The 12,418-nt window shown below is 40.4% G+C and overlaps 1 protein-coding gene across 1 annotated transcript in view; it reads left to right on the top strand.

The window, feature by feature from the left end:
- Positions 1-12,418, top strand: part of Ccdc191 (coiled-coil domain containing 191) — a 65,473-nt gene that overhangs the window by 48,842 nt on the left and 4,213 nt on the right. Inside the window, exons 13-15 of the mRNA XM_028752428.1 lie at positions 622-723; positions 9,841-9,984; positions 12,266-12,416. Coding sequence (XP_028608261.1) covers positions 622-723; positions 9,841-9,984; positions 12,266-12,416 — 397 coding nt within the window. The remainder of the gene's footprint in view (positions 1-621; positions 724-9,840; positions 9,985-12,265; positions 12,417-12,418) is intronic.

Raw genomic sequence — 12,418 nt, 5'->3', positions numbered from 1 at the left:
TGAGATGGTAGAGTTAGAGCAACTTCAGAAAGGCTGTGGCCTACCCCCTCTGAATTCAGTTTTAGGAAAATAAGAAAGATCTTACTCAACATCATTAGCAAAGCAGAAAGGAAATGTTACAAAAGTGAATGGCAGCTAGCAGATTGGAAAGTTCACAGGTAACCACAATTAGTATGCTGTATATCGATACATTGTACATTGATTGTATGTTGACCCAATGGCTTTACAAAGGACAGTAGTTCTTATCCTCCCAACATTTGACCTAGACTGTCAGAAGGAAATTTTGCATCTATAAGAGAAAAATAACAATTCTGTTTCGGGTGGGCTAACCGGGTTTCCTCACATCAGACTCCCTATTTCACAAGTGAAAGTAAGAACTGACAGTAGTCATTTTTATCATGAGAGTAGAGTGGCTATATCCATGGGCAGGAGAAGGTTCCTTCAGAAAGACCCCTAAGTTATAGGGCATGCTGGTTCATTCTTTCCTTCCTGTCACAAAATGCATATATAGTCTAGGAGGAGAACAGGCATTTGGTAGATACTTTTCTGTCTCAGGACCAAAGACCTCCTTTCCTACTCAGAGGAAGGGTTCTGAGTTTTCTGTCTTCTGATTTCATTCAGGCTCAGTTAAAGGCCCAAGAGGAAGAACGCCAAAAGAAGGATGCAGAAGAAAAGGAAGCCCAGATGGAGAGAAAACGAGAGGAAAAGAGGCTAAAGAAGATGGTTAGTAGAATCTTTGCTAGTTGCCCATCTGTTGAGGCCCATTGCTAGTGATCTCTCTCCTCATGGTTGTGTTGGTCATCGGTGTACCTAGGGCATAGAATGCTCTCAGCAAAGGTGGTGAATGGGTAAATAGAGTAATGGACAACTAGAAGAAAACACATTTCAGAGAAGTGGGAAAGGCAGTTATTAAATGCTAGTTGAGAAGATAGGACTTTACATTTGGAGAAAATACAGTAGATTTCATTGTTGGATGCTGCACAGAACAAAAGGAATCAAGAAGTCATATGAGGCAAAATACACATAAATTTTGGAAACAGTGGAAGCATTTTCATCCTTTCCTAAATCAACATAAGAAACCCTAAAAGCAGCTGTTTCTTTCCTTTAAAACTAGTGAGAGATTCTAAAACACATTTCCCCAACATGTGTTATATCCCATGTTGTCCTAGTAGTTCCTGAAATAGTAAGTTGTTTTGAGAAAGTGTAAATTCGGTAGTCAGATGGTTTTAGAAAATGCTGTTTAAGATAAACAAAGTTCCTTAATGAGTTGACTTCCCAAAACTTTTGACATCTTCCCAGACATTATGAGTCTCCAGAAAAGAGATATAACATACCAAAGTAATATGTATATGACTGCAATTCCCTTTTTTATAACACATGGTATAACATACCGTGGAACAATTTGAGGTCATACTACTGTAAAGCAACAAAATAATTTTAAAAATATACACTATAACAAATTTGTCTCTCATATCTGTTCACTATAAAAAAAATACAAAGGAAATAGAAAATATCTGTGAGTTCAACACTAAGAATGAACTCCTCCCCTAGAGTAGCATCTTAGTGTCCACTTTAGGCCTCTTCCTGCTGTGCGTCTCTCCCTCTCTGTTAATAGATTGATCACTGTCTGCCTGTAGGTATGTATAGCTTTAAACTTTTTTCTTTTTCTTTTTAGACTCTACCATGAGTAGAGTATCTTCAGAATTCTTCAGGACTGCCTAATTTATAAATACAATGATGTTCTTTTTAAATCTTTGTTTTGGATTAATACAGATTTACAGAAAATTTGAAAGGATAGTATCGTATTGTATATCTTCCTCATTTAATGCTCTCCAGTATCATCATGAAGCATTCATTAGAAGTCATCATAAACACATTACTGCAGACATTGTTTTTCCATAAATATTCAGGATCTACTTGGAGATATCACATCCCCAAAGCTGTCTCATCCCCTTAGCGCCATCTGGGCTGTGATAGCTTCTATCTTTCCTCTTTTGTCACTACTGAATATTTCGAAATTGTCCCTCCATTTGTATTTGATGTTTTTCTGACAATTCCCCTGTGCTAGTGGGATTTTATGGTGACGCTCACTCTGTCCTAAGCCTATGGCAGCCCTGTACATGAGACCGGATGAAGCCGACCTCCTGATGTGTACCTACCTGATGAGTTAGCCGGTGCTTGACAGGCTTCCTCACTGTACTTTCCAGTTTTCCCTTTTCACACTTTATCCCCAGAAAGTGATTCATTAAAGTCCAGTATTCTCTCAAGGCAAGAGGAAGATGCAGTTCAGCTCCATGCCCTCTGTGGAGGTGTATCTACAGTGAATACTAAGAATTCTCTAAATAAAGTTGGTCACTTTCTCCATTTATTCTGTCATCGTTTATATAACTATGGATTCTTGCATATTTATTTTATATTTTGGGTGATAAAATACTGTTTATTAACTTTATTGTTTAAATTGTAGTTTTGACTGGTTTAGAAGGGTCTTTGAGACTGGCTTCTAGTTTCCTTGGGTCTGCCCCATACTTTTCTGCTTTCTGAACACCTTGCTTTCTGGAGCTTTTCATCTCATAGTTTCACTGTCAAGTCCTCTGATCAGACATTTTTTTTCAAGATTCCTTTGTTCTACATGGTATCTGGAAAAGAAAGTCTAGGCAGTGAGTACTAAGTTACTACTGGGATAGTCCTGATTCTAGGATATTGATAGAGATGGATGATATACATGTATTAGGCCATGCATACACATCGGATCATAACCATCCCTTCCTATACAATTAAGGTGAACTCATATTGATGTCTCTAGCTCTATTATTGGATCAGAGAGTTTATTTATTATATACATCCCATCTTGTTTGCTTGCAGATGTTCTGACAATATGAATTTTAGCTCCATCAATTCAGATGTATATAACTTGTTAATAATGTGTTCAAGGCTGGTTTGGGCTCTGTTTCAAAATCTGTTTCAAAAGTATTAATTCACCTGAGCACTCTTAAGCTATTGGATATGATATTCCTGTGGTTCATCATATGTAGTCATCCTTGAGCATTCCTTATATACTCAACTCACTGAGAAATTTTATTATGAAAGGATATTGAATTTTGCCTAATGTTTTCATCTATTGAGATGATCATAGAATTATTATTCTTATCCTAAAATGGTGTATTGCATTTACTGATGTGTATAGATAGTCCTTACATTCCTGGAGTAATTTCGCCTGGATGTGGTATATGATACTTTTTAATGTGGTAATCTTGAACTTGTCTTGCTACTGTTTTGTTGAGGATTTAGAAAGTGATATTCCTCAGGAATATCGGCCTATATTTTCTGTCCTTGTGTCCTCTTTGTTTCGCTTCTGGGTTAGACTAAGGCTGGTCAAAATGAGCTTGAAAATGTTCTTTCCTCCTCAGCTTTCTGGAGAAAGTTGGTCGTGGTGTTCAGAACAGGAAGCAAACTAGAGGTATCCAATCTGGAGTCTGACTTTTAGCAAATGTTTTCCTTATTTTTGTGCTACTCACATTGAAATGGCACCGACATAATTGAATTAAAGTATGCTGTCTCCTATCGGTTGTCCTTGTCTTCCATGTCTCTTTCTTCCGTCTTCTCTGACTTTAGTAAGCATCTTATCTCCTCTACTGAGTTACTTGCTTTCCTTTTAAGAATATTTTTTGTGTTGTCTGGTGCTTAATAATCTCCATCCATGTTCAAATCATAGCACACTCAATGTCCCTGGGAGCTTTCCATCCTCACATTTCACTTTCTCCCTCCCGTTTTCTCTTGTCATATGTGTCCTGTTTTGCTGGTATTACGCTATGAATACTAGGTGTCCTGCTTAAGTTCCTGACTTACACAGCTGCTGTAGTAATAATAGGGGTGTTGGATTTTACCTTCCATTTCTAGTGTTCTTTGTACAGATGTAAATTCTTAATCTTTGTCATATATTATTCTTCCTGAAGAACTTGCACCATTTTGCTCCTGGTGGCAGATTCCCTCAGCGTATAACCTGCTTCCTTCCTCTCAGAGAGCCTCAGTGCCACATGTCCTTACAGGACCTTTCCTTTGGTACAGGTTCAGGAGGAGGGAGAGAGTAGAGAGCTCTGGAATATCTTATGAGGACACTAATCCTGTCAGGTTAGGCACTCGCCATTCCTTACACAGATCATTTACTGATAGAGTTAGGGTTTCAGCATAAGGCCTGTAGTCTGTAACAGTTGGTGAGTCTCTTCCCTCTCCCATCGTTAAGACTATGTCTCATTTTAACTCTCTTAAATATACAGTTTATCTAGAGATGGTTGATTTGTTCAATTGTTAGCCTTTCTTAATAGTTTTAAGCTTCTTAGATATAAAACTTTGTGTTTTATCACAAACTTTAAACATATTTTCACCCACTGTTCTTCAAATATTTTAGCTAACTCTTTTCATTTTCCTTCCCAGTTCCCAGTCACGCCAGTGTTAAGTTTCTCAGATGTGGCAGTTTTTAACTCTCTTGCTACTTTGCAATTACTATGACTTCAAGTTGCCAGGTTCTTTCTTCAGCTATTTCCGCTAGTAATAAGTACACTGAAGACCCTCTTCATTTCTTCTCCCTGTTTTATCGTCTAGCACTTTTGTTCTGAACTCTATGGTTTTCATGTGTTCTGCAGTCACCTATCTGATACTGAATGATGTCCATCTTTTCTCCACTTTTCCTTCAGTTCTCTAATACTGTCCCATGCTATCTAAAATTCTGATACCTTCCGCAGCTTTGTCATGTCTGTCTTGTTCTGAGGATTGGTTTTATCTTTTCAGACCGTATTCTTATCTTTTGATAGATCATTAGTATGTTATTGTTAAAAGCCAGTCACTTGCTTAGAGCAATAGAAATTTAACTGGGTAGGGCTTTAGTATGGAGATTTGTGTTAATCTAGGCAGGAATTGGGCTTTGTTTGATGTTTATTGTTGCTATGGTTACTACCATTGGCTTTTATTGTTGCTATGGACACTAGAGGCTTCACTTTTTCAGTACCTTTGGCCTTGGGTCTTCACCTTGTGCTGCTCCCCAGAGGCCACGTCCTTTCCAGTTCTTCCTGTTTCATAACAGGGTTTGTAAGTAGGTGCTGAGGTGGGTGTGAGGGGAAGCATTCTCTACTCTGATTACATTTCAGTCTTGGGCGTGCCCACCTCTGGCTCTGGAGTTTCTGTTCCTGCTCTGCGGTTGAAGTATTGTTGCACCTCACTTCCCCCTTTCTCTGTGACCGCGAGCCCTTCCCTACAGCAGTTGGTTGGTGGGAAGGGATCACATCTGACAGACTTCTCAAAGTTCACTCATGACACAGTGTGGGCCCCACTCTATTCCCAAGTGGTACAAGCAGAGAGCCTTCATTCTTGGGAAGAAGACTGCTCGGGGCAGTTTGGGCTGTTGCTTCTCTCCCCTTGATAGACTATTCAGGAAACATCCTCTTAGTCTCCCTGTCATCTTTGTGAAAACATATCAGGTTCCAGGAGGAGAAATCTACAGGTGTGGGGCCACCTTCATGAGCCTTACCATTTCACAGGATGCACTTGCGCCACAGCCTATGGGCACACGCACCAAGCACTTCACCAACATCTCTACCTTAGCAGCTCAGTAGCTGTAGTTTCTGCCTTCTCAGGTAATGCTCCTGTGCCTCCCTGATAGTGCCCGTCTCTCCACTGTGGGACATGATTACATGTCTCAGGTCGATTCACAAAAAGACATTAGTTCTGATCTTTGGTCTGGCTCTTTTCTTGTTAGAAGCAAAATGCTTGAACAAACCAAAAATTATTTTTAAAAAACTTACTGGCCAGGAGAATGTTTTATCTCACTATATCAATCCCAAACCTTTCCTTTTTAAAAATGCCAGCCTATAGCAACAGACAAAAAGCCTTTTCACGTAGACCAGTTCCCATTCAGGCTGTAACCTTCTAACTTTGAGAGCAGTGTATTTGCTGCCTGGCTGTGATTGAGCCTTCCTTGAGAGTGACTTCAGGTCTAAATGTACCTGTCAGTTGTCTCCTTTTCCTTCTGTGCAAACATGCTGTGCACAGCGAGCTTGCCCACTCTGCTTGTCACATGGTCTTCTGCTTTTGAGGCATCATATTCTGCACAAGCAGTGCCTGGCTCCCCTGTAGACTTCATATAGCTAACCTAGACACAACCTCCAAGGCCATAGTGATGCTGTTCCTATGGACAACAAAAACTCAATGGCACTCCCGAACCAGTACCTGTTGGGACTTTCTGTGTCGGTTGCATGTGGCTGGATGTCTTTGAGGGAACTCTGGTTTAACTTCTAATTGGCAAGTTTTCTGCTCACTGAATTTATCAGCATACTGTTCAGTAGAAGTACCATATTTTCTAGGTAGATGAATAACCCAACTATTTTTATAACAGATTATCTCAGGGACAACCACATATATTTATCTGAATACAAAATATAAGTCCAGCTATACATGTGAAGGACATGTATCTTGGTTTGGTTTTCTAGTGCTGTGATAAACAACATGACTAAAAGCAGCTTGGGGAAGGAGAGTTTATTTGGCTCGTGTGTTAAAGATCATTATTAGGAAAGCCAAGGCAATAATTGAAGCAGAGACAAGGGAAGTCTGCTACCTACTGGCTTGTTCCCAGTGGCTTGCTTAGCCTGCTTTCTTATATACCACCCAGGACCACCTGCCCTGGGGTGGCACTGCCCACAGGGAGCTGGGCCCTCCTACATCCAATCAAGACAGTGCCCTACTGACTTGCCTACCGACAATCTGATGGAGGTCTCATTACTAACTGTAGCTAGTGTCAAGTTGGCTGATCAAGACAATATGCAATATAAAGTTTTAGGACAAAGAAAGTTTTCAGGGAAAAAGCCCATGATAAAGTGGTCTTCCACATTCAGGAGAAAGGTTATGGGGTAAGGGGATGGCTACAGCTTCATGTCCTTATGACCCTGACAAAAAAGCATACCAACTGAGGCAAATAAGAGTGCTATTCACAGGTCTCACATGACCTAAAAATAAAAGCCTCATAAAGTCCCATTTTCCCATTGGGTGCACGTTTTCTACTCCTACTTATCAAGCAGTGGCTCTGTGGCCATATACATATGCTTTGGGGGAGGTTGGGGTTTTGATGGCCTGGAACCCACTTTGTAGACCAGGCTGTCCTTGAACTTCCAGACAGCCATCTGCCTCTACCTCTCATGTGCTGAGATTTAAGGTAGGCACCACTACACCGGCTTATAAATATACTTTGAACTACTGGGAAATTGAAATCTGTTATTGAAAAGGGTAATTTTATCACCAAAAATGACATTTTCCATGTTTAGTAAACATATTAGCTTGAAGGGTAAACACCTGTGAAATATCTACTTATGTGCCAGTGTGCTCTGGGTGTTGGAACAGAGCAGTGAAGACAGATAGCATCCCTGTCTTGAGAACCCATCTGTGTTACTTTGGAAAAAGAGTCAGTCAACATCAAAGAAGTAGATGGGGAGAATACTGTGGGAAGCAAGGTGCAAAAACCTTTCTGAGCGCCTGGTACAAAGGAGGTCCCCACAGGACACATATATACATGTCAAATAGCCTGTTAGGCGCACACAGCTAGATAGAGAAGCTTGTATACCGAGACCGGAATGTAGTATCTATAAAATCCAAATATGCCAATGTTTTTGATGATCTGGAAGTGACTAGAATCAACTCTTCAACCCTGGGGGCAGGGGTGGGCAGGGATGACTGTAGGGCCACAGCCTAAGATGTATGAATACTTTCCCAAAGGATGAGGATCTAGGGGAACCTAAAATTAGAACAGTGTGAGACGTGTTTGTATTGGGGGAGGAATGATGGCGGACACAGCACTGTGTGCCTGAGTTCAGCTCTGAAGGAGACAAATGACTCTTTAACTTGGACACAGGGGCATCACTCAGAACCTGGACAAGGGTGCTTTCTGTGGCGGCCTAGGAAAGGAGCCACTGTCCAGTGGGCTGAGACTTGGTGAGGAACAGAGGTACATACGGTCCAGTGGAGCAAAGAGGGTTTGGCTGGTAGTTGCTTTTGGTTTTATTTGCTTTTATTTTTAATTAGCATTTACTAGTGTGTTTTTATTTTGACTTCCGTGATCCAGCAGTAACAGAGAAATTACTGTTAAAATAGAGTTGAGTGCCGTATACTTCCCTTAACATACTTTTAAACCTTAATCTTTCTCTCAAAACATACTGTGGCTGATACAGATAAACATTTAGATGAGATCTTGGTTTTATGCATCATTTGTAATTATGCAAAATATAATTTAAATCAGAAGAGAAAGCCATATTTAATATCAATTTTTAACCTGAACAACTATTTGCTCCTTGAAACCTCACTGTAAATCCCTAATATAAATGCTTTTTCGAAACAGAATCATACCATGTCAACATGTCGGCTGAGTGGATACAGCTGTATGGTTATACAGGGTACACTTCCTGTACAAGTGGAAAATAAGTCAATTGCGAGTGTGAACAGGAAGGCTCTTTAGACTGAGCCCAGGGCTTCTCCAAAGGGTGGAATCAGGCTCTCAGGCTGCCTGCAGGCTGCCACTGAGGAAAGGACAAAGCACTGCATGTGGAAAGAACCCAGTTCTGTCTCCTCGTTGATTCTTTACCCCTCTTTTACTACTCAGGGAGAAATGCTTACCTACAGTTTTCATGTCTGCCAGCCCATTCAAGAAGGTTCTCAAGTATCTGAAATAGAGATTATAAAGGATATTTTGATATACTTCCCTGAAGAATGTAGGCATTTCATTTTCAGGAACTTGTACAAAGATAGGTAATTGCATTGGAAGATGAGGACAGTCTCCCTTTCCTGTTCCTGTCTCTGTCTCTCTCTGTCTCTCTGTCTCTCTGTCTCTCTCTCTCTCTCTGTCTCTCTCTCTCTCTCTCTCTCTCTCTCTCTCTCTCTCTCTCTCTGTGTGTGTGTGTGTGTTTCTTTCTCTCAAAGGCTCAGACACACTAAGTAGCTTGCAGAATCAACCATTTCACCACTGCCTTTTGCATGACATGAAATTAGAGAATGAAAAAGAAATTTGAATATTGTTATTTTTCTGCCCCACGGGTGACCACCACTGTGAGAGCAGTGTGCAGTCTGCTTTTAAAGCCGTGTCTACCGTACTCACTACATTTCAGTAGACTTTTTCTCTCCTACCTTTATCACATACTGCTTGTATTAAAAGGCAGAACTAGATAATGGTATGTGTAAGGTAGAGTGTTGAGTTCTGTCATCTTTCCTGGGCACACCACTCAGGAGTGCATGTCTTTCTTCTGTGAGAATCACATGGTGCCTTCTTTCTCAGGGAGCCCCCAGGGCAGTTAATCTTGCTGCGTAGGACGGAAGGCTACTCTATGATGATAAATACTTTCATCTTACATCTGGACTTACTGTTCACTTAGGAAAGAAAAATAACTCAGTGGTAAGAATAGTCTTCTAGACTGTCAGTGGTCTCTTGTCATTTGACCGTAACTCTCTGTGTATCAGGCTCTGCATTATAATTCTAATGAAGGTTTGCATTACTGCTTTTTCTGTAATGATAAGGAAAGGCTTCCTGAGTTCTCCTTTGACTAGATATTTTGACTTTTTAGTAATGAGGAACTCGGTAGTTCATTTCTGTAAACAATTTTGGATAAACCCAAGAATACATAGCTCTGATTGATGTAGGGCTTGTGACCAACATTCTCTGACCCTCTTAGCAAATCCTTTAAAAAATATTCCAGAGTTTAATTATAATGATCAGCACATTATTTAGCTGTTAGATGTAAATTTTGTTCTTTTTTAAAGTGAAATTCTTTGGGGTTTTAAATCATAGAATTTTTGCTTCTTTTTCCCCTTCAGAAAGAACTAGAGAAACAGAAGAGAATTAAAAGAAATCAAGAGTTGGAAGCAGTAGCCAAAGGTCATTATGAAAAGATCTTGCTAAGGAAAAAAGGTCTGGAGCCCTGGAAGAGACTGAGAATGCAAAGCAAGCAAAACATTGAGGTGATGTCACCATCATGGTATCAGCCCCAAATTAGAAAGTAGGCTTTCTCGGATAACATGAACACCCAGTCAGGCTTTAGAGTGAGGGGACTCTAAAATTTAGTAATTTTAAAAGCCAGAACAATAACTGCCTGGAGTATGTATGTTTTTGTTTTGAGCAAGAGTCTAGGTTTGATTATCTAAATACTTGTAATTTAACAGGTTTTGGAAAGTAGAATGATTTTATTAGAGATTACTACTATTGGAGGAATAGAGGTGACTCAATTTTATCATGGTTTCTAACAGAGAGAAAGTAATAAGCATGGCTGATCTCTGCTATAATAAAGTCCATAGACAAACCCAGAATCTCAGTGCATTACAGCGTACTACTGTTCTCGCCAGAGTCTGCAGGCCACTTGTAGCTTTGCTCCCAGTCTCTCCCCAGCCCTCCTTGCTGGTTTCAGAGCTGCTCAGGTTGTTCCTTTCACCTAGCAATTAACTAACAGGTATAACAAGCCAAATTACATAAGCCCTCTGTCAGCCTCTGCTGTCCATCTCCCTGCTCTGAGTCCCGTCTCCCAGGTCCTTGTGATCTCCATCCAAAATAGAGAGTGTTGAGTACAGCATAGGCAAAGTTGATTGCAGAATAAAGTGAATGGGGTGGCAGTGCAGTGAACAAGAGACTACACTGTTCCACTTGCCATTTTAAGGCAAACATACTATGCCTAAAGTGTCTAGAAACAGCAGCTTTTCCTGAGGGACGTGGTCTGTCCAGTTGTGACACACCCAGTTGGATAACTCAGCTAAGAGAAGGCAATGTGTATCTTTATTAGAAAGCCTCCAAGTAGATGGTAATCTTTGAGGCTTAGAAGATAGTTATCAGGTCTGGAGAGGAGGCTCACTGATTGAGTACTTGATCTTGCTGAGAACCAGTGTTCATTTCCTAGCACCTTTGAGTGGCTGTCAACAGGCTGTTTCTTCAGACTCCAAGGAATCTAATACTTTCTTCTGGCCTCTGTGGGCATGAACATAAACTGACACATAATAAAAATAAAATAAATTATAGATAACTTTTTATTCTGGCCATTTGGAATGTCATGTCTCTTCCCAGGACTGAAGCCATATTCAGATCCCATTCTTTTGAGTGGTAATCAGCCATTTTTGAAACCATAGCTCAAGGCCTTGATTTCAAAATGCTGCTCATTATGAGGTGAAGGTTCATTCCCAGTGTCGTCCAGGCTGATAATCTAACTGGCTATCTAACACTGCCCACTAATATTTCACTGAGCAGAGCAACCATAAGGCCAGTCTCAAGGTCACTAAGAAGGGATAAGGCTCCATCTACTCTATTGGGTGGTGCTGTGAAATCACAATGCTATTGTAGAGAGCAGCAATCTGCTCGGCCACAGGGATCCTTGAAATCTAACACCAATAACATGTCTCACATTACCCTAACAAATTTATCCAGTACACAGAATGTTCAAATAAATGGTCAAGAAGTTCAAACAGATGGAATGTTATTCTGCCTTTGGCTGCCAGGTTTTATGTGTCACAGAGCCCCATGTGATGGCTGCTCTGGCCAGTAAATATGATTAGCAGGATATCTGGGAGGCAGCATGTTCACAGTGATGGGTAGTTAGATGAGACCTAGAGAAATGTGTCACTGTTCTAGAAAGAACTACAGTGAAAGGGTCTTTTCTCCTGTCTGTTGAAGGGACACAACCATCTCTTTCATACATAAAAACTGAGTTGTATTTATTTTGGATGATACTCTCAGCTACTTAAATTGGTAAGATATTAAAATATTCATCATGTTATTTTTGTATCAATGGTTTTGTGGTTTATTGATAATGTCTAAATTTCAGTCATGGTGACAGTTCATTCTACAAACTAATTGAAAGTATTGGCATTTCCTCAATTAGACAGTGGTTAAGTATATAATAAAAGAGTGGTCTGTTATGGAATTGCTGTCTAAGTTCCAGCAGAGGAAACTGAAGAGCACTGCCAGCCACCCAGTCCAAAGGTTAGTGGGCATGAAGGGATGGCTTGAAAGCTGCTTATCCCATTTCCATAACCAGCCAGTCTCTGACCTCCAGGGAGTCAGCACTGAAAGAACATCCATGACCTCCACAGAACAAGGCTGCTACTCTGTCTCTTAGATCATAGACTATAGGCAACTCAATATTCTTGTCTAGTGACTGTCTAAACCTGCTATGCAGTATCATTTTCCTAGCTGTCTATGTCTCCTTAAGTGATTTACAATTTAAGGAATAAGTTCCACTTTTCATTAAAAATTTTCCAGGTAGCAGAAGAGTATCACTCTTTGGCTTTACAAAGAAAATGCCTGCTCAGCTGGTTCCAGTATAGCCAGGAAAGTCTGGCTACGAAGACAGCCAAGGCTGATCAGTTTTACTCCCAACTATTGTATAGGAGAGTCATCCGAAGCTGGCTCCAG

The sequence above is a fragment of the Grammomys surdaster genome, unplaced genomic scaffold, assembly GCF_004785775.1.
Source record: "Grammomys surdaster isolate TR1022 unplaced genomic scaffold, NIH_TR_1.0 125901, whole genome shotgun sequence".
NCBI classification, from domain to species: domain Eukaryota; kingdom Metazoa; phylum Chordata; class Mammalia; order Rodentia; family Muridae; genus Grammomys; species Grammomys surdaster.
This window is presented reverse-complemented; position numbering and strand designations above follow the sequence as displayed.